Raw genomic sequence first — 12,440 nt, 5'->3', positions numbered from 1 at the left:
TCTCAGCATAATTGTAATTCTCTGCATTCGACAAAGGATGACGATCCAATTTTTCCCCTTTTTTTTTCCATTTACAGATTAATAATGTGAATAATCTTATTGTTTTAATCCCCACAAACCTCGTGCTTCATCAATTTCCAACAACCGAATCTCACAAAGTTAACAAAATGTCAAAAGTTCGTTCACATGACACTCACGAGGCCAATGCCAGTACATAAAGTAGACGAGAACGAGTAGAGGGAGGACAAATATTTGAGAGCTCGAATAATCGCTACATCACCATTCACCTGCGGATACGGAAACAACCAATCAACCATTCGCCAACATTTTTCGAACAATGATAGCGGACCGGATTTATGGAGAGGTCTGTGTTTTTGTACTGTTGTTAAAATGGCCCTCAGGGGAGGGGAATCCATCTCGTTCACTAGATCTAACTTTTTGGCTAACCTCAGATCACTTCCAGTGATGAAGATGGGTCAGCATTTGGGAAAATTTCTACCCATTGCTTCTTATATGTTTTCCTTTTTTCTTTTCCCTTTTTTTTAAAAAAAACTTTAAACGATGAAGAAGAGGACATGAATGTGAGCTGAAACTGGGCCTAATGTCCAATTGGGCCGAGCCATGTCGGCTGCGGCCCACGAGGAGGCCATTAGAAGAACCTTATAATTAGATGGGAACATCACTTTTGCAAAAGGTTCACGTTCCCCTTCTTCTCCGAGGCCCAGCCCCATTTTGCATCGTCGACGCGAATAAGACTAGGGGATTTTTTTTTTTTTTTTTAACTTTTTCTTTTGTGTTGTCGTTTCCCGCCAAAAAAGTTGGCTCCGCACTCGCGCAGGTCCACGTCATTAACTTTTTCTAATTCCATTCCCTCTGAAAGAGTCTAGACGACAAAATAGCAGAGCAGTGCCTTGTGGGGCCCGAGCAGTACCTTGTTGTGGGGCCCGCCACGCCGTTCCAACCGCACCATCGTCGCTGTCGCTCCCGGAACGATGGCGAAGGGGGCCAAAAGCTCCACCCGCGACGCACAGGCGCTTCTCCCCACCGACTCTCTCACCACTCATGACTCACCCCGCTCGCGACTCGGACTCGTCCTCACCGACCCGACTCGGCCCATCCGAGTCGCTCCCCACCGACACCTCCGAGTCATTCCCCGAAGCCGCATTGCTCGTCTCCGGGCGCGGGAACGAGTCACCGGACGCGACGAGCGCCCGGAGCAGCCGCGGCGGCGGCGGGGGCGGCGGGGGCGCCACCGCGCCCTCGAGCATCTGCACCACCGCGCCCATCCCGGGCCGCGCCGACTCCTCGTCCTGGACGCACCACACCGCGACCCGCGCCAGCCGCTCCGCCTCCGCCGCGTCGTAGCCCCCGACCTCCGCGAGCCTCGGGTCCGCCACCGCCGCCGCCGCGGCGTCGTCGCCCGCCGCGATCCGGCCGGCCGCCCACGCCGCGAACGTCGCCGACTCGGCGTTGCGGCGGCCCGAGAGGATCTCGAGGAGCGTCATGCCGAAGCTGTAGACGTCGGCCTTGGGGGTGATCGCGGCGCCCCCCGAGACCCACTCGGGCGCCACGTAACCCCACGTCCCCCGCACCGACGTCGCGGCGGCGCGGGTCGGGTCCCCCCGCCCGACCAGCGTCGCCAGCCCGAAGTCCGAAACCTTGGGGGTGTAGTCGGAGTCGAGCAGTATGTTCTCGGGCTTTATGTCGCAGTGGATGATGCAGTCGCGGCACGCCTCGTGGAGGTACGCCACGCCCCGCGCCGTGCCCACCGCGATCCTGAGCCGCGCCGCCCAGCTCAGCGGGGCGGCGGCGGCGCCGAGGTGGGCGCTGAGGGAGCCGAGCGGGGCGAGGTCGTAGACGAGGAGGCGGTGCGGGCCCTCGCAGCAGAAGCCGCGGAGGCGCACCAGGTTCACGTGGTGCACGCTCCCGATGGTGCGCACCTCCGCGCGGAACTCGCGCTCTCCGCCGCCGCGCTCCAGCCGCTTCACGGCCACCGGGGTCGCGCCCGGGAGCTCGCCGCGGAAAACGGCGCCGAAGCCGCCGTGGCCCAGCTTCTCCGAGAAGCCCCGTGTGGCCGCGTAGAGCTCCTTGTACGAGAACACCGTCACGTTCGAGAAGGTTCCGTCGTCTTCCTTCGCTTTCGCTAATCCTCCTCCTCTTCTTCTTCTTCTTCTTCTTCTTCTTCGAAGAATAATAACAGTGACGATCGAAGCTAACGATCCGAAGATGGCCAATGAACCACAGAGGACGCCTATTAGAATCATCGTCGTCGTCTTCTTCTGCTTCTTCTTCTTCGCATTCGAGCTCGATCCCCCCCTGAGACTACTCGCCGAAACCCTCAGGAAGAGGATTGGCGCATCCGTGCGGTTCCGGAGGTTGTAGGCGTTCCCGTACAGGTTCCTGCAGAGGCGGGAGCCGGGATCGTAGCGTAGGCCGAGGCACGAGCAGTTGCTCACGCAAGACCCCTCGCACGAGCTCCGGCTCACCCCGGGGATCGACACCTCGGCGTCGCCGTCGATATCCGCGGCGCCCATCTCCTCGAACTCGTCATCATCGTCGCCGTCCGCGGCGGAGCACGGAGGATCGCCGGCGCGGGAGCACCCGCCGGAGAAGTCGCCGGAGCTCCACGCCGCGGGATCGGCGGGGCGGAGCCCCGGCGGGCACTGGCACGAGCGGTCCCCGGCGGCGCAGACCCCGAGGCTCCCGCATCGGCCGTAGACGCCGTAGACGCCGCATTCGACCTCGGGGCGCGACCAGAACATGCTCCAGCTCGCCGACTGCGGCGACCACGCGTACTGCATCAGGCGGCCGGAGGGGTCCACGACGAAGCGGCTCAGCGCCGGCGGCCCGAGCCCCGCCTCCGCCGCGGCCTCCGCCGCCACAGCGTACGAGAACGACGCCTCGGGCCCGAACGGCTCCGCGAAGCGGAACTCGTAGATGTAGGGCACCGTCATCTCCGGCACCCCGGCGAACTGCGTCCCCGTCCAGTTCCCGGTGGACCAGTAGGGTACGGAGCCGTCGAAGACGAGCTCGAACTCGCCGTAGGCCGGGGGTCGGAGGCGGAGGGAGAAGGGTCCCGGGGAGGGGTCGGAGGGGCTCCGCCAAGACACGATCCGCCTCTGGCGGGTCATGGCCATGCCGGGGAGCCAGGTGTCGGCGGGGGAGTCGAAGCTCTCCCACACGGCGGATCCCGACTGGGAGAGCAGGACGAGGTTGCCGGAGTCGAGGAGGAGCGCGTCGGAGGCGGGGAGGCCATTGTCGGAGACCCACACGGCTGCGGCGGCGACGGAGGCGTCGGAGGAGATGGTGAGGCGGCCGGAGGGGGAGAGGGAGGCGACGGGGGAGGGCGAGAGGACGGGGGCGGCGCGGTTGGCGACCCAGACGATGGTTCGAGGGGGGAGAGAGGCATACCAGATGCCGAGGTACCACCGGGGAGAGGCGCCAACGCCGCCGCCGACGACGCCGAGGGAGAAGAAGCCGAGGGCGAAGGTGCGGTTAGGGCTGAGGAGGGTGGAGTTGGGGGTTATAAGAAGGGAATCGGAGGAGGAGAGGAGGAGGGAGAGGACGAGGATGGAGAGGACGAGCGGGGGCGCCATTAGCGGAATGCGTATGTTAGCATACTTGTTTTGTATTGTGAGGTAGAAGAAGAAGATGAAGAAGAAGAGGAAGAGGGGAAATGAATCGCACGATGGATACGATTCGTCTTTTGCGGGGAACAACGAGAGAAATGTGTTTGTGTGTAAGAGATGTGGGGATTTGGGAAGTAGCAGAGACAAGTGGGAGCGTCGCTAAGTCGCACACCACTGTCACTGTGAGAGCATATCAAACTAAAAAGGTAGAACTGGTATAATCCAATGTGTTTAGTAGATTATGGGGGTAAACTTCAAATACCATTAATGCATTTTCGTACTTTTTTTTATTTTAATATCCTGTTTAGTAAATTATGCAATAAATTTCAAATGTTATTTTTATAGTTTTGTACCTTTCACTTTAATATCTTATAATTTAAAATATATCAAGTTAGTGTCATATGATTTTACTTTTATCTTTTAGTCAGTTTTTTCGTTAATATTTTGTTAAATTATATACAAAAAATTTTAGATACCCCATCTAGGTTGATTAAATATTTACTTTAATACCCTTTAGTTTTAACTTTGTCACTAATTTAACAAAAAATAATTAGTAGGATTGATAATAAAAAGATAAAAATAAAACTATAGAGTACTAAATTGATACACTTTAAATTATAAAGTACTATAGTGAGAAAGTATGAAACTATACAAGTGGTATTTGAAGTTTTTCCTAGATTATATATGTTTGGTGAGGACGTTTTTTTTTATCTATCCAGTGGAAAATGAGTCCAAGAAAACATTTAACAGCCGCAGCTTACTCTATAGATTGTAATGATTGAATTAGTGGGTCCAAAACTAAGATTTTAAGACAGAGGATCTTAAATAATTGGCCCATCGACCAATTATTTTGATTACGAAATACCAATAGTTTTGGGATCGTGGAAATCATGTTGTCCTCTGGTCAAGTTTGGGTCCCAGACGTTGAGCGGGGCATTGGTTTCGTACCTAACTAGTTAAGGTTTTTGTTGACCCTATTGTAGCATTGTATGATGGGTAGTACTATTAATTTTTTTTAAAAATAAAATAATAAAATCTCAGAAGTGGTATGAGTGAAAATGAGCAATTTTTATGCAGCGTAATTCAAATTATTATGTTCTCTGCTACGATAGAAAATTTGTAAAATTAATACTAAAAATTGTATATTTAAAAATAAAAAATAAAAATCTCAAGTTCGAATTCTAATTAATTTATATTTTTAACTAAATTTATTTATAAATAAAATAAATAAAACGGATAGCGTGCTATCTATCTTAAAAAAAAAAAAAAAAAAAAAAAAAAAAAAAAAAAAAAAAAAAACACCCACAAGTCTCAAAAATCAAGCTCTTGTTTTTCAGTTGACTAATCAAACCTGATCTTGACCAGTTAACACTCATAACGGAAGCGCGTCTTCGCACATGCAGTAGCAAGCTTTCGCTGTCTCATCCTAATAACTATTTTAGGTCCATTTGATATTTTGATAATTTTTAATTTTTTTTAATATTAATTCTATATAATTACTTGTGATAGAATAAAGGCTTTCTTTTTTTTCAGTTACTTAATGTAATTGGTCAGAGTGGTATATTACATTTTTAAAAAAAAACTAAAAAATAAAAAATTACTTTTAAAATTTTTATATTTATTATTAAATAAATATTTTTGATAAAAAAAATTACAAGTAATTCAAGCTCTATATCTTTTATATATATATANAAAAAAATACAACGGAGAGATAAAGAGAAGAAAAAAGATGGGTAAAATATACAACAGAGAGATAAAGAGAATAAAAAACAGAGGGGTAGGAAGCAAAAATGACAAAAGGTGTCCAAATTACACATATATAAAAAATAATAATAATTTTGGTTGAAGGTGGACCCCACTTAGCTCAAACTAAAGAAAAATTTTCACATCAGAATTAGAAATTAAGCTTTCATAGTTATAAATGTACACACACGAATCGACTTTATCTTTTTTGAGAAATAGATAGCACGCTACCCGCTTCATTTATTTCATCTAGAAATAAACTTAGCTAGAAATATAAATCAATTAGGATTCGAACTTGGAACACTAAGTCCTTTACCATTTGCTCTAGAAACAATTGGTGAATCGACTTTATTGCTGTGTATAAGCCAGTACATTCCCGGCACGTAGGAGGGGGGCGGTGAAGTATATATACTCATAGCATTTCAGTTTTTGCTTGTCAGCTTGTTCAACAACTCAATATGCAAACAAGATGGTCAGGTTCAGGCAGTACCACCTCAAAAGCGCAAAATCTCAGGCCATAACCAACACTTATTTGCCCTCGTAGTATCATCTACTAGTACAATCACAATCAGAACAATTTGAACAGCTTTTTTTTTTTTTTTGTGAGATAAGTAGCACGCTCCCTACTTCGTTTATTTGATTTAGAAATAAATTTAGCTAGAAATGTAAATCAATTAGGATTAGAATTTGGATCTTGAGTACCAACCATCAAACCTTTTGCCACCTACTCTAGGAACGGTCAGTATTTGAACACCTTTTGAGTAACACAAAATATTGTTTACAAGTGAGAGTCTTATTAAAGTACATAGTCTACATACAACTTCAGAAAATAACAATGATGATAATAATAATAATTACCAGATAAAACAGAGGAGCAATTTGAGTGCAAGAGAGGATGCAGCAAAACACAGCACCCACCAATCAGGGAGTGATCAGAGCTGCAGTGGTATGGCACGTTTTTGTAATTCATAATTAAATTTTCATGCACTCGAAACAATTTTCTAGTCCATATAAGAATATAGAATTCTATGAATGAAATTATCTTGTTCCAATGCAAATAAGAGTTAGAATAGAAAAATTCTACAGTAACAATACGTGCTTATTTAATAGTATATTAAGAAAAAAATACTAGCAATTTATAAAACCTTCTGTATTGATCTTGTATTATTGTAACTAATATTTCTCTATCAATTAATAAAAAATATTATAAAATTTATTTGTAAGTGTAATATTATTGTCATATTAATTCAGTGGTGAGCTGCTGTAACGCTGAACTATGCACCTGGTCGAGGCCGTCCAATCATTGCTGACACGGAAAATGGGTTGATTGGTTTTTGACAACCGCATTGTTTGGCGGATTCCTCAGTTTAACCCATGCTTCTTTTAATGTGGCTACTGCAAATTAGTAAACAACGATGATAATAATAATATATATAATTCAACTACTACAATTTTTGAGAAAAAATAAAATAAATTGTTTGAGAAAAAAATGCAATGCATAGAAACATCGTACTAAAAATTTGTCCGCAAATATTTACTTAAAATTTTTAATTAGTTTAAAACTTAAAATTTTTGGGTAGCGATCGAAGCCACGCGGGTGTAGCTTGGTTTTACTCCAATCAATTAATGCACAAACAACGACGGTGCCCGTGTCTCTTTCGCCCGCCCCATTCATCATGCATATTCTTCGCCAATTCACAACAACACATCATTGCTTGCTCCCGCCTATTTATACCCCAATTGCGACACCGCCGAGCTCTAAGAGCTCGCGCTGAGGCGGAGGCGGAGACCGAACTTCCCCGACTCCTCTCCGCCGCCATTAATGGACGCCCCGCTCCTCCGCGAGAAGGCGCGCGTCGCCGCCGAAGAGGAGGCGAGGAAGGGGGAGGGAGACGATGCTGCGGCGGAGGTGGGGAGGGTTTGGGACGCCTACAAGGTGTTCGCGGGCGAGTCGAAGAGGCTCTGGGCGATCGCGGCGCCCATCATCTTCAACATATTCTGCTTGTACGGCACGAACTCGACGACGCAGATCTTCATGGGGCGTCTTGGCAATCTCCAGCTCTCGGCCGTGGCCATCGGCCTCTCCGTCGTCTCCCACTTCTCCTTCGGATTCCTCGTAAGACCCCTCCCCCTCTCTCTCTCTCTCTCTCGAGCATGGAGAGAAGTTGCATGGAGCTTTTATTATTCCATTTTCAGAGCGACGCATGTTGACTTTTTGATAGATTAAGTAAATTGCTACCTATACACGTAAATTCTACTCCACTTGAATCCCAAAATTTATAATCTTTTTATTATATTATTAGTATTAAAAAAATTTTATATGGTAGATAAGTAAATCTTAGCTTTTAAGTGGAAGTACTCGAATTAGTCTTGAATACTATTAATAGTAAAACACTCTTTTTGCTATCAAGTTTTTAACCCTTGGATGAAAAATTATAGGGTAGAATGATATTAGTTAGTTAAAGTTGAGTGGTTCCCCTAGGGTTGAGTGGTCCCCACTGAGTTATAGTATTTAATCCAATGGTTAGAAATAATGAAAAGAGTTTATCCAAAGGCTAAAAAACTAATAGCAACAATAGAATTTTGCTACTAATAGTAGCCCAGTCCAACTCTCTCTCTCTATATATATATATATAGTTGAGCTGGAATGTTATTAGTACCAAAGAGGCTCCGCTGTCATTCATTTATTTTTGATAATGAAATCCCAAATTGACAATCTGCATCATCGAATATGATATATACTACTTAAAAGTTTTTAGAAACCAAATTTCATTTTTTTCAGTATTATTCTCTTGTCCATCAAGTGGACACCAAAATGAACAGTTGAAAATGAATATCCTTTAAAAAGTAATGATATGAATATTGTAATCAAGATCAGGAGAATATATCTTGTCCTAAATAGTTAAAAGAAATTTCTAACTAAAATTCAATCGATTTGGATATCTTTACGCGGTTAAACGAGAAAATGTCTTATATCAATCACTAAAATTATAAATTTTGAAACCCTTTGATCATTTCACCAATGATATCGAAAAGATCTAAAATTTAGTTTCTAAATATTTCAAGTGATATAGTTCATGTTCAACAGTGTTGATCGTTGATTTGGAAGCTCCATCATTAAAAACAAATATGTGGCAACGGAGACTGTTTACTACTATACTATTCCAGCTCAACTCTCTCTCTCTCTCTCTATATATATATATATATAGTGGAGCTAGAATACTCTCAAAAGCACCAAGTGGGTGGTGCTTTAGAGTTTTTAGTCCTTGGATGGAAAGATGTGAGGTTGAGATGATGGCGGTAGGTGGAATAGTGTTTGATCCAAGAGATATTAGTAATTATAGAGTGGATCCAAGGGTTAGAAACTTAGAAGCACCAAATAGATGGTGCTTCTAAAAGTATCATAGCTCAACTCTCTCTCTCTCTCTCTCTCTCAGTCCCTCTCTCTCTCCTCTCTCTCTGCTCTTATAATTATAGTATATATATTATATATATATATATATTATATATACTATATACACCACTAGCGTAGTTGAAGCTACAAGAGGAGTTGATGCTTCAAATTTTGTCCTTAATATAGGATGTGTACGGGTTAAAATTGATCCGTCCTCCTTAGGGTTGAGTTGGTCCTTATCGACGGTATATTATTAAATCAATTATTAAAAGATGATAAAAGGGGTTGATCTATTCCCACCAAAAAATTAGAAACACTACCTCTCTCCTCTATATATATATTAATGTTTTATATAAATATGTTATTATTAATATCTTCATTTATAATATAAATAATATAATAATAATATTTATTATATATATATAGTATGATAATTATTATATATCAATAATATATAATATATATATAATAGTTGAAAATATATATAATAATTTTTTTAGCTATCTTTTCTTTGTTTTAACCAAACAATCACGATGGAAGGCTATTTTTTTTCTTACAAACCAAATATTAAAGAATATAAAATTTAATTTTTTAATTTTTTTTTTCATAATTTTACATGGAAGCTTTAAGCAACCAGTTCCTAAGCATGCATGAATTTGCAAGGTAGAATCTTTACCCTAAACAGTAATTGTTATGTTCATATATACTAGTGTATACTCCACACTGCATTGATTTCCTTATCCTGTTATATGTATAGCTGGGAATGGGGAGTGCACTGGAGACTCTATGCGGGCAAGCCTACGGCGCCGGCAAGGTCGCGCCGCTCGGCCTCTACATGCAACGTTCATGGATCATCCTCCTCGCCTCCGCTTTCCTCCTCTCCCCGCTCTACGTCTTCGCCACACCAATCTTAAAGCTCCTCGGCCAAGACCACGCGATCGCCGTCGAGGCCGGCAAGTTCACAGCAATGATCATCCCCGAGATGTTTGCATTTGCTATCAACTTCCCCACCCAGAAGTTCCTCCAGGCTCAGAGCAAGGTCATGGTCCTGGCTTGGATTAGCTTTGTGGCTCTTATTGTTCATGTTGGGCTATTGGGCCTGCTTATCTACGTGCTCGATACGGGCCTTGCGGGGGCGGCGGCGGCCTGTAACGTTTCGGCCTGGTTGGTCTCTTTGGGCCAGGTTGGGTATATTGTGGGCTGGTGCAAGGATGGGTGGGCAGGGCTTTCGTGGGCCGCGTTCAAGGATTTATGGGCTTTCGCGAAGCTATCGCTCGCTTCTGCGGTGATGCTCTGCCTCGAGATTTGGTACATGATGGTCCTGGTGGTGCTCACCGGTCACCTTGATAATGCAGAGATTGCCGTTGATTCCATTTCTATCTGGTGAGACCGCGAACTTTTTAGACATTAGTGTTGTAGGTGCATATTTGTGACCACACTTCATATTTGTGTTTCAAGTTCAATGCAAATTTGTTGAGATGAGTCTAATTATCAGAAGCATGCTAGGGCTCTTCAAGCAGTTGTACATACTCGAGATTCGATACTGATGATGTTCTAAGATTAATAAAACAAACTTGTTTTATTGTGTTTCAGCATGAACATAAATGGTTGGGAAGCAATGCTGTTTATAGGACTCAATGCAGCTATAAGGTGAGAGAATCATACATGTTATATATCAACTAGTTACTATTACTACAGTTTTTGTTGCGATTTACGGCCTCTATGAGTGAGATCGACTTATCGTGTCTCCTTATACATCTCAGCGTTCGAGTGTCCAATGAGCTAGGAGCTGGTCGGCCGAGGGCCGCCAAACATGCCGTCGCTGTGGTCGTTGCACAATCACTGGTGATCGGATTCATCGCAATGGCCGTTATATTGGCATCTAGGAACCATTTCGCCATCGTATTTACTAGTGACAGAGAGCTACAAAAAGCAGTTGCTGATGTAGCTTACCTTCTGGCAGTCACAATGGTGCTCAACAGCATTCAGCCTGTGATTTCAGGTAAACATTGACACAACAAATTCAGATTTTTTGCTTGATTGTATTACACAATCTTTTGTTACTTTGATTCTCGCATCTCGGTCGAATGCGCTATTGCGACGCAGGAGTTGCTATTGGAGGTGGGTGGCAGGCCCTAGTTGCATACATTAATCTCTGTTGCTATTATATATTTGGGCTTCCTCTCGGATTCTTTTTTGGCTTTGTGTTACACTGGGGACTCCAGGTAACAAAATTTTGTTCACATTTCTCAAGGAGCTCTCTACATGAACTTCAATCTATCTATCTTGTTGCTTATGCATGGATTGTGGCCGTAAACTTTCATAACAATTTGATGTGATGATCTCAGGGGATCTGGGCCGGCATGCTCTGTGGAACTGCGCTACAGACCTGGATTCTGCTATATATGATTTGGAAAACTGATTGGGAAGCTGAGGTAAATGAATCTGTTTCACTAAAGTAAAGTTCTCTCCACGCTTATCTCTACGAACTACAATTATCTGGATGGCGATATAAGTCGATCGCGTTTCTTCATGTTTTGTGCTTTCGGGAGTTATGTTATTGAAATGCTTAATCATACATGACACTGCATGCCTAAACTACATTTCGGGTCAATCTCCCTCTCGCGAAAGCAAAATTTCACCATACTTAATGTTACACAAAAAAATATATAAACACCGTTTTCTAACGGTTTAAATTTTTAAAGTATAATGATTATTTTACATGGTATCAGAGCAAAAGGTCTTAAGTTTAAGTCACGTCAGACTTGCTCTTAGTATTATTAATTTTTTTTCCATTTGAAAAAAGTCTCGAGTCCAGACATAAGAGAAGTATTAAATATAAAAGTATATAAACATCATTCTCTAAAAATTAAAGCTTTTAACTTTTAGAGTATAATGGTTGTTTCACATGGTATCAGAACAGAAAGCCCTGAGTTTAAGTCACGTAATGCTCTCAGTATTATTAATTTTCTCCTATTTAATTCAAGTTCATGTCATAAGTTTTGCAAAAAAAATCTCGAGCTCAGACGTGAGAAAAAGTATTAGATATAAAAATATATAAACACTGTTTTCTAAGTACAGTTTAAGCTTTTACAGCATAACAACTGTTTCACACTTAATAGAATAAAATCTGCTTATTATTTTGATACTATTATGAATGTACTCTTACTAATCCGTTGCATGCTATTCTAATATTCCTAGGCTGCTAAAGCATCTGAGCGCTTACAATTGTGGGGTGGAGAAGAAAGATGAAGCGAGCAAAGAAACGAGTCTACTTAGCTGAAAAGTTCTTTGGGGAAATTGAGCTGAATTTTTATGTCCCCTACCATTATTAGGTATAAATTCATGTGTTGAGTACATTACTCGAGGAAAAAGGATATGTAAAATGTAGTTTAATAAGCCATATATATGTTGCTTAGGCAAACTTAACTCACGTTCAATGGAGACCGTACGAAGAGAAACACTGCAGAAAGGAACGAGGTGCTTACTTTCTCCTATTTAGTATTTGGGAAAGTTTTCAGTTAATTTTTTCCCTTTTTTATAAGTTTATAATTGTGCTCATTTCCATAGAGAAGATGAAAACAAAAATGGAGAAAAAAGAGAATTGCTGATACTAAGTGCAATTTTCAGGAGATTGTTACTGTATAGATTTTTTTTTTCTTTTTTTTTGCTCT

The 12,440-nt window shown here is 43.2% G+C and overlaps 2 protein-coding genes across 2 annotated transcripts; one reads left to right on the top strand and one right to left on the bottom strand.

The window, feature by feature from the left end:
* On the bottom strand, positions 39-3,829 carry LOC109727023 (G-type lectin S-receptor-like serine/threonine-protein kinase SD2-2). Its single transcript, XM_020256882.1, has one exon. It carries the CDS (start codon positions 3,594-3,596, stop codon positions 1,068-1,070), a length of 2,529 nt encoding a protein of 842 aa, XP_020112471.1. The 5' UTR covers positions 3,597-3,829; the 3' UTR covers positions 39-1,067.
* On the top strand, positions 7,052-12,354 carry LOC109727267 (protein DETOXIFICATION 35-like). Its single transcript, XM_020257312.1, has 7 exons — positions 7,052-7,488; positions 9,524-10,149; positions 10,360-10,416; positions 10,530-10,768; positions 10,873-10,991; positions 11,115-11,201; positions 11,968-12,354. Exons 1-7 carry the CDS (start codon positions 7,195-7,197, stop codon positions 12,016-12,018), a joined length of 1,473 nt encoding a protein of 490 aa, XP_020112901.1. The 5' UTR covers positions 7,052-7,194; the 3' UTR covers positions 12,019-12,354.

The sequence above is a fragment of the Ananas comosus genome, linkage group 22 (genome assembly GCF_001540865.1).
Source record: "Ananas comosus cultivar F153 linkage group 22, ASM154086v1, whole genome shotgun sequence".
Classification (NCBI taxonomy): Eukaryota; Viridiplantae; Streptophyta; class Magnoliopsida; order Poales; family Bromeliaceae; genus Ananas; species Ananas comosus.
The sequence above is the reverse complement of the archived record's forward strand: the minus strand, read 5'-3'. Positions and strand labels throughout refer to the sequence as shown.

Coding starts and splice junctions, on each gene's coding strand:
- LOC109727023 (XM_020256882.1), bottom strand. CDS start 3,596: ATGGCGCCCCCGCTCGTCCTCTCCATCCTCGTCCTCTCCCTCCTCCTC.
- LOC109727267 (XM_020257312.1), top strand. CDS start 7,195: ATGGACGCCCCGCTCCTCCGCGAGAAGGCGCGCGTCGCCGCCGAAGAG. Junction 10,769..10,872: donor CATTCAGCCTGTGATTTCAG/GTAAACATTGAC, acceptor ATTGCGACGCAG/GAGTTGCTATTGGAGGTGGG. Junction 11,202..11,967: donor AAACTGATTGGGAAGCTGAG/GTAAATGAATCT, acceptor TAATATTCCTAG/GCTGCTAAAGCATCTGAGCG.